The sequence below is a fragment of the Corapipo altera genome, unplaced genomic scaffold, assembly GCF_003945725.1.
Source record: "Corapipo altera isolate COAL_440 unplaced genomic scaffold, ASM394572v1 262, whole genome shotgun sequence".
Classification (NCBI taxonomy): domain Eukaryota; kingdom Metazoa; phylum Chordata; class Aves; order Passeriformes; family Pipridae; genus Corapipo; species Corapipo altera.
Window position 1 is genome coordinate 38,462 of NW_020885118.1, and position 12,804 is coordinate 51,265.

The following is a 12,804-nucleotide window of genomic DNA, read 5'->3' on the forward strand; positions in this document are numbered from 1 at the left end:
ATGTGGGGACTCCTCTCACACGGAGGGATGTGGGGACTCCTCTCACACGGAGGGATGTGGGGACACCCCTCACACAGAAGGATGTGGGGGATCCCCCCTCACACGGAGGGATTTGCGGATCCCCCTCACGCAGAGCGGGCCCGGCCGTGCGGGCGGCTCCGGCCGCGGGGGGGCGCTGCCCGCCCGTGCCCGCCCGTCTCCGCAGAGCGCGGCCATGGCGGGCGCCGTGCGGGGCCCGGGCGGGGGAGGCGCCGTGTGCCGCTCCCGGGACCCCGCCGTGTACCGCTCCCGGGACCCCGTCCGCAACCTGCGCCTGCGGTGAGCACCCGTTTGCCCCCGGCCCGGCCCCGGCGGCCCGCACAGCCCTGACGCTCCGCTCCCTCCCCGCAGGGTCCGCATCCAGCGGGTCGCGCCCGCCGGGCCCGTCCTGCCGCAGGCGCCGTCGCCGCTCGCCGGCCCCGAGCGCCCGGGCCGGGCCGGCAGCGCCGCCGGGGAGGGAGCGGTGCCGCTGGCGGTGATCCGGGCCTCTGCCGCGGGCGCCCGGCGGCCCCCGGAGGACGAGGAGGAGGAGGCCGAGGTGGGGTGGCAGGAGAAGCTCTTCAGCCAGGTGGGTGCGCGGAGGGGGCGGGAGGGGCTTCACGGAATGGGTCAGGTGCGAGGGGATCACGGAGGTCATCCAGTCCGACCCCCCCTGCACAGGCATGGTTCCCTCAGCATGGTGCTCAGAAATGTGTGCAGTCGGCTTTGGAATATCCCCAGTGAGGAGACTCCACACCCTCCTGGGCAGCCTGTTCGGTGCTCAGTCACTGCGCAGGGAAGTTCTTCCTCATGTTCAGGTTAAACTTCCTGGGTATCAGTTTCTGCCCGTTGTTTCTTGTCCCGTTGCTGGGCATTCCCGAGCAGAGCCTGATCCAGCCTCTGACACCTCCTTGCAGTCACTGATAGACATTGATGAGGTCCCCTCTCAGCCATCTCTTCTCAAGGCTGAACAGCCCCAGCTCCCTCCGCCTTTCCTCATAAGGAAGATGCTCAGTCCCCTCATCATCCTCACAGCCTCTGCTGGACCCCCTCCAGGAGCTCCATGTCTCTCCTGTAGTGAGGAGCCCAGAACTGAACAGGCTGGGGTGAATTCCTGACACCCTTTCTGCACCTCCATGTGGGCTCCCCTGTTTCAGGGTGAGCTGCTGTGCCTGAGCCCTTCCAGGCGGGCATTGGTGGGTGCTCTTGGCTGCCACGTGCCTGAGCAGTGTGGGAGCTGCTCCAGAGCTCAGGTTATTTGATGGGATTCCCAAAGAGTCTTGTCTCTCTGGTGGCTTTGGAAACCGCAGCTGAAAGGTGTGTGTGGCTCTGCCAGTGCTGGTGAAAGGCGGCTGTTGTGCTTTACCTGTGGTGCTGTCAGTTTGAGGTGGATCTGTACCTGAATGAGTCAGCCTGCCAGACTCCCCTGGACCGGCAGTACCATGAGGAGATCCGGAAACTGGAGAAGGCTGGAGGTCGGAAGAACTATCGCATCTTCACCTACACCGACCATGACCGATTCACCAACCTAGAGGAGGTACCAGCTCCTGGTTACTCTGTGTCCATCAAAACTTCCAGGCCTACTGCAGAGGGAACATTTGTTGGTTCTTGGCCCTGCAGAAGCCAGGCAGATACCCTGAGTGCAGGAGAAAGCACTGCTGCAGAGCAGCTTCACCTGGTGCCCCAGACTTGGAGTGGGGTGTCCCTGTTTCAGAGCAATGGTTGGGACAGCTCAGAGGGACTCAGTTTTGTAGCACTGCTCTGTAGGTAGCTCACAGGGTGGAGTGAACTGTACTTTGCCACCAGAACAGTGAAGGAATTCTGCAGTCATTTAGAAGTTTGTGCTTGCCTGTGACCGTGTACATACCTGTTCCTTCTCCAAGAGGAGAGGTGTGTTTGGGAAAGATGTCCCAGTACAATTAAGTTAGTTCCTGTCTGTTTTCTCTTGCAGCTCTGCCAGAAGGTAACTGACTCTGATCATGAGGTGCCCTCGTATCTGGCTGAGAGGATGGCCAATGTGAGGAGGAGAAGACAGGACCGTAGGCCAGTGTGAGTGCAAACTGGGGCTCAGAGCTTGCCCATGCAGGTTTCCTGGTGCTGGGGCCCCAGCTGTGGATCAGCCTGGTCTGTGGGAGCGGGAGGCTTTGAGCTGTGTCACACATGGAATCCAGCAGTGGGACTCCTCGTCGTGGGGGGGTTGATGCTGCTGAGCTGAGCTGTGACTGGTGCTGTTCCGTTGTTCACAGAGAAGCGAGTTCTCTGAAGTCGAAAATCATCACCTGGGAACCCTCGGAAGAATTTATAAAGAACAATCATGTGATTAACACACCTGTCCAGACCATGTACATCATGGGGGACTTGGGACCTTATGGGAAGTAAGTAAAATCCTGAAGAGATCTAACTTTCCCAAAAGGAAACCCATCTTCGCTCCTTACTCAAATCTCCTGTTTCTTTCACTAGTTAAGGGGAGAAAATTCCAAGAGCTCAGTAACCCAGGCTGCAATTTCTTTCTGCCTCTTTCCTCACTCATTTGGGAGGTAGCTGAGTGTATCCCTCCAAAATGCTTTTAGGAAAGTATGTGTGTGTTTATTCCCTTCTGTACTTCCATGTGCCTTTACCAGCTCTGCTGTTCCAGGGCACGAGAGAGTCTGTGCTCTCTGTTTAGGCTGTGTTTTCTTGATTTCTTCCTTTAGGCTTGGTCACAGAGAGTATGAACATGTTCTTTGCACAATCAAGGTGGATGGCAATGGGGTGATCACTGTGAAGCCTGATTTCACTGGCACAAAAGGACCCTACCGGTGAGTGGGACAGGGCTGGGACCTCTCCTGGGACTGGTACTGGGGGCTGAAATGTTTGTTTCCTGATCACCCTTCAAGCACAGGATCAGCACTTAAATTGAGAGATATTTTTTATATTTATTCCAGAGATTTCTAAGAAAAGCTTATTGTCTCCTTGTGCCTGGGGCCACTTCATGTGTGACTGTGGGGCTTTGGTGCCAGTCCCTAGGGATGCAGGTTATCATAGAATCATGGAATGGTTTAAAGGGACCTTAAAGATCCCATCCACCCCCTGCCGTGGGCAGGGACACCTTCCACTAGACCAGATTGTTCCAAACCTGGCCTTGGATACTTCTAGGGATGGGACAGCCACAGCTTCTCTGGGCAACCTGTGCCAGGGCCTCCCCACCCTCACAGGGAACAATTTCTTCCAATATCTAACCCTTGCCCGCAGTCAGTGTGAAGCTGTTCCCCCTTGTCCTATCACTACATCCCCTTGTAAAATTATGTTACGTATATGCCAGACACAAATGAGTCTCCCTTTTTGAGGGAATGATGCTGGCAGGCACCTGGGAGGAAGGAAAGGGCTGTGAGTGCCCTTGGGAGCGAGGAGAGGGCTGTGAGTGCCTTTGTCTCACTGCAGAGGCCTGGTGGAGGGGACACTGCTGGGTCAGGGGACACTGCTGGGTCAGGAGAGCCCTGTCGATGCCTGTGCCTATTCCCTGCATAATGGAGGAGTTTTTCCCATGTGTTTTGGGGTGCTGCAGGATCGAGCTGGATGGAGAGAAGCGAGAGGTGTGGGAATACACCATCGAGAATGCCTCTGCCCAGGTGCAGCCAGAGGAGGAGGAGCGTGAGCAGCGCATGTTCAGAGACGTAAGGACCGGCCACTGAGCGTGTTCACTGGTTCTGAGTGACAGAGGCACTGCCAGACCCTCCTGGCAGATGTAACTGCTAGTGCTGTGCACACCTGAGGTGACAAAATGTCACTGGCAGGGAGCCTCATCATGCCCAGGAATTTTAGAACTCAGACAAACACTCCCTGACTGCTTCATACCTTATGGACACCTTGTCTGTTGTTGTCCTGGCCCTGCCTGCAGTGATCTATGGAGTGAGAACTGATGCAAGAAACCACCCAAATTCGTACCTTCCTTATGTCACCTGCCAGTGTTTTTCTTTCCATTTTGAGCAGTGGGCAGATTCTTCCCTTGATCTTTCTCTTGCTGCCTGTATATTTGTTGACTGATTTCTTGTTACCCATTATGTCCCAGGATATTGGGATATCATTTCATGCCTCGATCTTTCTGAGTTGCCTATTTGGCTATGACAGTTTATAGAAGTACTTAATATTTTAGTTCTTCATTTGTACATTCCCTTATTATTTTTGTGCTCACCAAGGAAACTGTGATTTCCCTATGCTGATCTCTTTCTGTTGACTTCATTGGAATAGTTTGTGCCTGTGTTTTTAAGATGCCACTTAAGATCTGATTCTTCAGAGCTTTTTATCCCTTAAAATTGGCCTTTGAGAAGATCTTTTCTGAAGCTGAAATTCTGTGCAGGGGTTAGCAGTTATGCATCCTTGTTCTATTGGATCCTTACATTCTCTTTATGTGCTGTAACAATTAAACCCCACGTATGCTAAGCCTGGCAGCAATTTAAGTTGAGTTTAAATGATACCCACTACAATTTTTGTGCTAAGTAACAATCAGTATATTCCAAGCCCACTTTTTTGTCGTTGTTGTTGTGTGTGTTTCCAGCTCTACGGTCGGCACAGGGATTACCTCAATGGGCTCGTGGGCTCAGAGTTTGAAATGGTGAGTTCCAGAGGCTGCTGGCAGGGACTGGAGCCTCTGCTGGCCCTGGGGACTGGTGACCTGGCTCACGTGGCTGCCACTTGCACCACAGTCTCCAGAGACTGTTTCATTCTGGGGCAGTGATTGCTATTAACTTCTCAAGTGTCAAAAACTTTTATGTGCCACTTTATGCAAGTTAACAGCCCCTTTCACCCCCAGACTCATTCATAGTTTCCCTTTTCACTGAATTACCCAAACTGCAATCTTTTTTTTGTTCAAATTTTGTTTGCCAAAGTGTGAAAGTTGAACTTTCCAGTACTTTGATAGAGTGTCCCAGCTCGTCCTGTGCTTCCCCCTGCTCCCCCACCCTGGGTAAGTGCAGAAACATGACAGGAGAAACAGGACTATGATTTCTGCAAGTGACTTTTCACTGCATGTTATATCCATCTTGAAGTCTGTAAGAAACTTATTTATGTAATAGTGAACTCCTGCAGTCTGGGATTTGGGGGATTTGATGTCTTTAGAGCCTTTCTCCAGAGGGACTGTTCACTCCCTGGCCATCATTCCTGTCAGGATATCCATGAAATACTGGTGTGAGAGGCTGTTGGGAAAGGATTGTTGAGGTTCCACCAGTGGTCACTGAGCTCTTTTGTCTTGTTTATCTGCTTGTTTTTTCAGCCTCTTCCTGGTACTCTCAGACTTTTTGTGAATGGAGAAATAGGTGAGTCCTTATTCTAAACAGTGATAGGGGCAAATATGGGTGTGCTGGGATGGCTGAGACTATGAATGGTCCAAGGATTCTTGGATCGTAGGCTGGTTCAGAATAGGTGATTGTCTCCCTAGAATCCTTTACTTCCTTCTTCTCCTCCCTATTTCTGCAGACTAAGCCCTTGAGAGGCATTTACAGGATGCAGGTTACAAATGCTGCAGCTGTTCTAGGAAGACCTAGATCTCAAGAAGAGGAGAGCAGATTGCTATAATCTCTATTAACTTCCCAAAGAAACCAGTTAAACATGTGACCTCCCTCATATGGTTAGTGATATGGAGACAGGGCTAGTCTGGAGAGGGAATCTTATCTGAGGATCATCTCCTGGCTTTTTCCAGCTTCCAGCAGTAACAGGTTATTGGTGCTGGCTCTCCCAAAGTCTGCAGCGACTGCTGAAGGAGTTTGTGTTGAAGCAAACAGCTGAAGTTCATTCTCTCTTCTTCTCAGTTTCAGCTCAAGGCTATGAGTATGACAACCTTTATGTGCATTTCTTCCTGGAGCTTCCTAACCGTAAGTATTCCCATTTCCAGCCACATCACAACAGTTTGAGGAATAAAACAGGCTTTGGCTCCTCTGTCAGACCATATCTGCTGGGAGTCAGCAAAAGCTGATGCTGGGGTTGGGATCTAGTCAGAGGTCTTCAGAGCTAAAATGGCAGAACTCAACTGTTTGAACTAAACTCAGGCCTGGGAGAAAGTAGCATCTTCCTTCTCATCACTTCCAGCTCAGACTGGGACACAGAGGTGGTAGTGGTCAGCAGTCTGTCCAAAGTTCATTCCTTGTCCTGCAGAGAACAGCCTTCCTGTCCTCTCCATCACAGCACTGACCTTGTCTGATTTCACTGCTCACCATCCTGTTTTGTGCTGACTCTGACATATTCCATTTTGATGGATAAATAAGGCTCCCAGCACTGACATGCACATCCTGCTGCATGTTCAGGTCCCCTGGAGCTGTGGCTCTGGCTCCCCTCTCTGGTTATACCTGGATGTTTATCCAAAGAGAGACTGCTGCTGCTACTCAGTACATTTAGTTGAGGTTCTGCTTTGCTCTTGAGATGAGTTGGTGCTTTTCATGGAGAGTTCAGGGTGTTCTGAGGAGCAGCCAGTGGCTGGAACAGGACAGGGTGGGACATGCCAAGGGAAAAGTCGTATGAGGAGCAGCTGAGGGAGCTGGGGGGGCTCAGCTTGGAGAAAAGGAGGCTCAGGGGTGAACTTTTCACTCTCTGCAACTCCCTGACAGGAGGGGGGAGCCGAGGGGGTTCAGGCTCTGCTCCCAGGGAACAAGGGACAGGACAAGAGGAAACAGCCTCATGTTGTGCCAGGGGAGGTTGAGGTTGGATATTAGGAAGAATTTCTTCATGGAAAAGGTGGTCAGGCACTGGAAGGGACTGCCCAGGGAGGTGGTGGAGTCCCCATCCCTGGAGGTGTCCAAGGAATGACTGGCCATGGCACTCAGTGCTCTGGGCTGGGGGACAAGGTGGGCATTGGGCACAGGGTGGACTCGATGGCCTGAGAGGTCTTTTCCAACCTCAGTGATTCTGGGATTCTGTGAAATTCCATGTGGGTGTTGTTACTTGTTTCCCCAGTCACTGGAGACTGACACTGTCCTTTGAGCTGCTCTGGTTTGTGAGTTTGGTCTCACCCCAAGCCTTCACCACTGTGTTCACCTTCTCCTCTCCCCTCAGAGTGGTCAAGCCCCCCATTCCAGCAGCTCTCAGGAGTGACACAGACCTGCACCACCAAGAAAGTGGGCTGGGTAAGGACACTTTCAGATCTGCAGAGCAGTTTGAACAGGCAGTCTCTGGAGTGGAACATGTGTAACAAACTACAGCAAAGGACCAGCAAAGGTCCTGACTTGATAGCTCCTTTCAAGAGCAGAGCATGTTTGGGATTCTCCTCATTCTAATTACACTTGCCATTTTTCCAGGGGGCTACTGTCCAAGTAAAACTAAATCAAATAAAGCTACTCCAAAGAAGTTTCTGAAACCTCACTTTTTTCTTCCTTCTGGATGACTGGTTTCCTTTGGAGCTTTGATTTTTGTGTTCTCCAATGCTCTGAGTTAACAAATCATTGTTCTGGCTTGCCTGGGGCAGGAATGCACACAGTCTCTACACTGATTTCCCAAAATGAATTCTTATCTGGGAAGTTGGTTCTGTTCTGTCTCCAGCTCCTCTCCTAGAAAATTTGAATTTTATCAGCTTTTTGATGTCTTTTATGTGATCTAGTTTGCATATTACAGAAACAATTATCATACAACATTTCAATAATACCATTGTTTGAGGTAGTCTGCTTGGCTCCTGTAGAGGTTGTGGCAGTTCAGTAGTTATGCAAGTGACTGAGCTGTCATTTGAGGTGTGTTACTCATTCCCCTTTTCCATTATTTTTAACAGCCTGTTCCATCCACATGGCACTAGGGAGTGTATCCAGGTCCATCCTGCAGCCAGGTGTTTGTTAGTGGGATTGATTGGTCATGTTTGGGCATCATTACCTGCTTTCCACCATTAGTTCCTTTCTCCCTGCTTTCTCTGCTCCCTGCAATGCTGGTGATGAATTCTCTTGTCCAGGAATCTGATCTCTGTCCTGTTCCTCTTCCAGGATAAGGTGGCATACTTTTGCTACCCCTTCACTGTGGAGATGTTTTACACCCTAGAAGATGAAGGTGTGTTTCCTTGTTACTCTGAAATCCTTTGACTCCAGTGCACCCATCCTGCTGTCTGGCCTGTTGGGGATGAAGGAACAGAGGGAGATGTTTCTGGTTCAGCAAAGGTTCACCCTGTCACCACACAGCCCCTAGACACATCCCTGTTTGCCCTGCCCAGGAATCCATTAGCATTTGTATGGATCCATTGATGTTGACCTGCTGCAGGCAGCTTTCTCCAGTTGCAAAACCACTTGGATCTTGGTTTATCTGTCCCAAAACCTGGCGTGCTGGGCTGTGTTGCTGTTCCTGGGATGCTGCAGCAGGAGAACCAGGCAGCTTTTTTGTACACAACTTAAACCCTGTGCTGAGTCTTATGTTTGTAGACAAGCTCAGTGACCTGTGTAATCCTTGTATAGTTCATGTCACTTTGAAACTTCAGCTCTGTTTTAAACTGGGCTTCTCTGCTGCCTGTTCCTGCTGCTCCCTCACCCATCCCATTGCTCTGTGGATGCAATTGCTAGGGACAGCTCTGTGGCCTGCCTTGCCACTTGAATCCAGTGTACAGTTTGGATTTGGGTATTCAACCAGCACTGATGAATTTTCAACCTACAGAAGAAACACAATGAGTTTATTTCTTTGTGGAAAAAAGAAATGCTTGGAGAGATGTAGGAGAATCCAGGTTAATAATCCCCCAGTAATGTTGGGAAAGGTCAGAGATAAACAGGTTCCCCCAGTTGGCATCAGATCATTCATGAAAGATTGTCTTGTCTGCTCAAATTATTGAGGACCGAGTTTGGACTTGCTGTTAAAGATTCTCCCTAATTTTTAACTTCAATAATTCTGTTCTCATCCTCAAATCTGAGGGTTCAGCTTTTACAGGGGAAAATAATCAACCGTAAATCCTTGTAGAAGAAATACAAAAATGACTGTGGTAGAAGGGTGCTGGATTGTGTCCAGAGAAGGGAACAGATGTGGTGAAGGGTCTGGAGCATAAGTCATGTGAGGAGCAACTGAGGGAGCTGGAGGGGCTCAGCCTGGAGAAAAGGAGGCTCAGGAGGGACCTTTTCACTCTCTACAACTCCCTGACAGGAGGAGGGAGCCAGGGGGGGTCGAGCTCTGCTCCCAGGGAACAAGGGGCAAGACCAGAGGGAACGGCCTCAAGTTGTGCCAGAGGAGGTTCAGGTTGGATATTAGGAAGAATTTCTTCTAGGAAAGGGCTTGACAGCATTGGAAGGGGCTGCCCAGGGAGGTGGTGGAGTCCCCATCCCTGGAGGTGTCCAAGGAATGACTGGATGTGGCACTCAGTGCTCTGGGCTGGGGGACAGGGTGGTGATGGGTCACAGGGTGGACTCGATGACCTGGGAGGTCTTTTCCAACCTAAATGATTCTCTGATTCTTTGACTTCCTACTAGTGGTGTTGGACATTTAGCATTTTGTTTCTCAGTGATAATCTCCTTCACAAAGCTGTGACCTGCTCCCCTCCTTGCAGACAGTCTCCCTCAGTGGCCTGTTCTCTACTTCGAGGTCCTATCCCTGGATTTCTGGCAGAGGTATCGTGTGGAAGGATACGGGTCCTTGGTGCTGCCAGCATCTCCAGGTAAAAAACATCCTTGGGGCATTGTTTTAATTGTCTGGGAGAAGGAGTTGAGTAGTTCTTTTGGGAATGAATTCAGCTGGTCCCAGGGGTTCAGTGCACTGAAGGGGGTAATTAGGTGTCTGAGGGGCAGCAAAGAAGGATGGGATGCATCCTGCACCATTCTGCCTTTATTTCGAGGCACATCATGTGTTGCTGTCCTTGCTCCTTTGGTGGTTCCATCACAAAATGTGGTGTGATGAAGCTCTGGGGTGATACTGCACATCACTTTGTGTCCCACATGGGATCTGGGGGTGACCTGGGTGTTGTGAGGAGACGCTCCTGGTGGACAGGGAGTACTTTCAGCGCTGGCTGTGTGATTGGAAGGGGCTGACTCATGGTGGAAAATGTTTGTAGAACATTTTTGATAGTGTGCAGTGTTTTCATTTCCAGCCAGCTGTGGTTTGGGTCAGCATGCTTCCCTCTGTGACTCTGAACAGATCACTGGTCACAGCACCTAAGCTGTCCTCTTGTCCTGGCCCAGGTGTCCACGAGCTCACCATCCCTACCTGGCGCCCCGTGGAGCTGGGGACAGTGGCTGAGATGAGGAGGTTTTTCATTGGGGGATCTCCTGAGCTGGAGGACTTAACCTATGTCCGGGTACCATCGACCTTCAAGGTGGGCTCAGCTGCAGGGAGCACTTCCAAGGTGCTCTCATGCTGGGAAACGGTACATTATGGTCTCAGGTTCAGGATCTGTAGACAGCCTGGACCAGATTTGAACAAGGATGATCTGGTGGTCCTGTCCTTCTCACTAAAGAAATGTCTCCTCTGTGAGACTTGTGGTTCTGAACAGAGGAATGGGCAAGTGCTGAGGCAGAGCTGTGCCTTCTGAGGGGTGAGCATCTTAGAGAAGTGGGGAAGCATGGACCAAAGCTTTGACTTACCCCTGTCTGCAAAGTGTCAAATCAGCGTTTAGCACCAGCTACAGACTCCTGGGTTTCTGTGAGGAATCTGGGCTGTACTGTGCCTGGAATGGCTTCCCCAAGTGAGAAGCCAATGGGTGTGAGGCAGGCAGAAACTTCATGATCTTAAGAAAACTGCAGAGGTGCATGGTGCTGTAATGAGCAAAGGTGATGTTTAGTGCCAGCTTTGTGTGAGAACAAGCCCTGATGCAGTTCTTGAAAACTTCCCCCAGCACTGCACTCTTGGCTTGCAAGTGGTCCTGCCCTCAGCACGGCCTGGAACTATCTGCCCTTCTTTCTGACCTCACAGGGAAGGGAGAGACTGCACACAGGAGTTTGTGCTCCTGTTTTCATTGTGGGGTTGCTCTAACCTGTGCCATCCCTGCAGGGGAAGCGCCTGAGCCGCTTTGGTTTCCGGACAGAGACCACGGGGAGCGTCACGTTCCGGCTGTACTGCCTGCAGCAGTCCAAGTAAGTGCAGCAAAGGGAGCTCCAGGAGCTCCATCTCTTGTGCTGGTGCTCTGGCAGCCCTGACCTGATCCTGCTGTGCTTCTGTGCAGAGCCTTTCTGGAGAGCAGTGCCCTGAGGCAGCGCATGCAGAGCGTACTGGACCGGCTGGGAGGCTTCAGCCAGCAGAGCTCTGTCTACAACGTTCTGGGTAGGGCCTTTGGTGTTGTTCTCACTTTGGCTCACTTGTGCTCCCTTCTTACAGAGTGGGCAGGATATTTCAAGAGAATCCATTACTGTGGGGGTAATTCCCCTCCCTGTGAGCTCTCAGAGTACAGAGGTTTAATATTCTGCTCTAAGCTGGAAACTTCAGGAGGCATCAGCTCTGAGCAGGCAGGAGGGATAACCACTGTGTGAGGGCACAGACTGGGCTGCCCAGTCTTGCCTGGCACTGAACACAGCTGGTTGCACTGAGGCACTGGCCCTGTCCCTAATTCCACTGTGCACAGAGCAAAGACAGTGCTGGAGAACAGGGAGCAGCACAGGCCAGGTGCTTTTACTTAGTCGTAGGAAGTGGGACTCCTGCACCAGGAGAGCTGACACATCCCTGCCTGTCCCTGAGGCTGTCTGATGCATTCTGTCCTGCTGTCACCTCTGTGTTGTAGAGGCCTTCCAGCGGGCACGGCGCCGGATGCAGGAAGCACGGGAGAGCCTTCCTCAGGATCTCATCAGCCCTTCTGCCTCCTCCATGCCCCAGACACAGGACCTGTGAGCATCCTCCCTCCAACACAAGCTCCCTCAGCAGCAGTCACAGTGCCTGGAAGCTTCAGAAGCCCTTCCTTTGTTGTTTTCCCTGGATGGGGGAAGGAGTCTGTAGCACCTCCAGACCCAGAATCTTTGCATTTCCTCAGGTACCTGTGGAAGGAGCACATTTCTTTCAAGGCCCTTTGTTACCAGGCTGTAACAATACAGCCAATTGTTCACATTTCTGCTGAGCAGAGTGAAATACTGACATGGGACCTGTGAACCCTGTAACACCTTTTTCAGGGATTGAGTAGTGAATAATGAGAAAAATTGACATGACTTGGTAAATTTAGTTTTCTTCTTAAAGAAGAGAGTGGTGTTAAGGGATGCTGTTTGATACTAATGAAATGAGTAGATAACTTCTTGAGAAGTGCTGATAATTGTTAGCTATTGTGTATAGGGCAATCAATAGTAAAATGAATTCATCCACCTCTGCCTTAAGACTGATTCATTCCTAGAGAGAGAGCTCTATTCCACATGGAATATATGAAATGAAAGCAAGGGAAGGACATCTGATGGATGGGGGACTGGGCAGAAGGGTTACATTCTGCATTTCCTTGTGTGTGCCCATAAGTTCTGGCTCTGCAGTGATGAGCAGGAGGATTCTTTGTTCAGGAATACAATTGAAAACACACACATTCCCCTTGGCTCATCACAGGGCATTGGCTGGGGCTGGCAGGTTTGCAGGCAGCGAGAGCAGGTGATAACATTTGCACAGCAGCTGAACTTTGAACTGCTTGAGCTGTTCATTTGAGCTCTGCTTTGTTGTTCCTTCTCTGACTGCAGAGCACTGTGGTGCTTCCTGGGGAAGCTTGTTGTGTGTACCCACTTTCTTCTGTTCTTTTCTCATTTTTTCCCCCTGTTATTATTCCTCTCTCAAGTTCAGAGGAGTGAGGCTCTCTTCAAACTGACAGTGCTGTGTTGGTTTGTGCACCAGTCACATTTCCACGTGTTCTCATCTGTTCCAAACATAAAGGATGGGAAGAAAAATCTCAGGCTGAGACTGTGCAGGTCTGAATGT

At 50.9% G+C, this 12,804-nt stretch overlaps 1 protein-coding gene across 1 annotated transcript; it reads left to right on the forward strand.

Annotated features, from left to right (window-relative positions):
• Positions 1-214: 214 nt before the first annotated feature.
• On the forward strand, positions 215-12,212 carry MKS1 (Meckel syndrome, type 1). The gene is made up of 17 exons (XM_027669940.1): positions 215-318; positions 391-607; positions 1,400-1,555; positions 1,970-2,067; positions 2,265-2,393; positions 2,712-2,816; positions 3,563-3,671; positions 4,553-4,609; positions 5,267-5,309; positions 5,802-5,864; positions 7,039-7,109; positions 7,950-8,013; positions 9,485-9,592; positions 10,113-10,246; positions 10,921-11,003; positions 11,093-11,190; positions 11,645-12,212. The coding sequence occupies exons 1-17, from the start codon at positions 215-217 to the stop codon at positions 11,749-11,751; spliced, it is 1,746 nt and encodes a 581-aa protein (XP_027525741.1). The 3' UTR covers positions 11,752-12,212.
• The last annotated feature ends 592 nt before the right edge of the window (positions 12,213-12,804 follow it).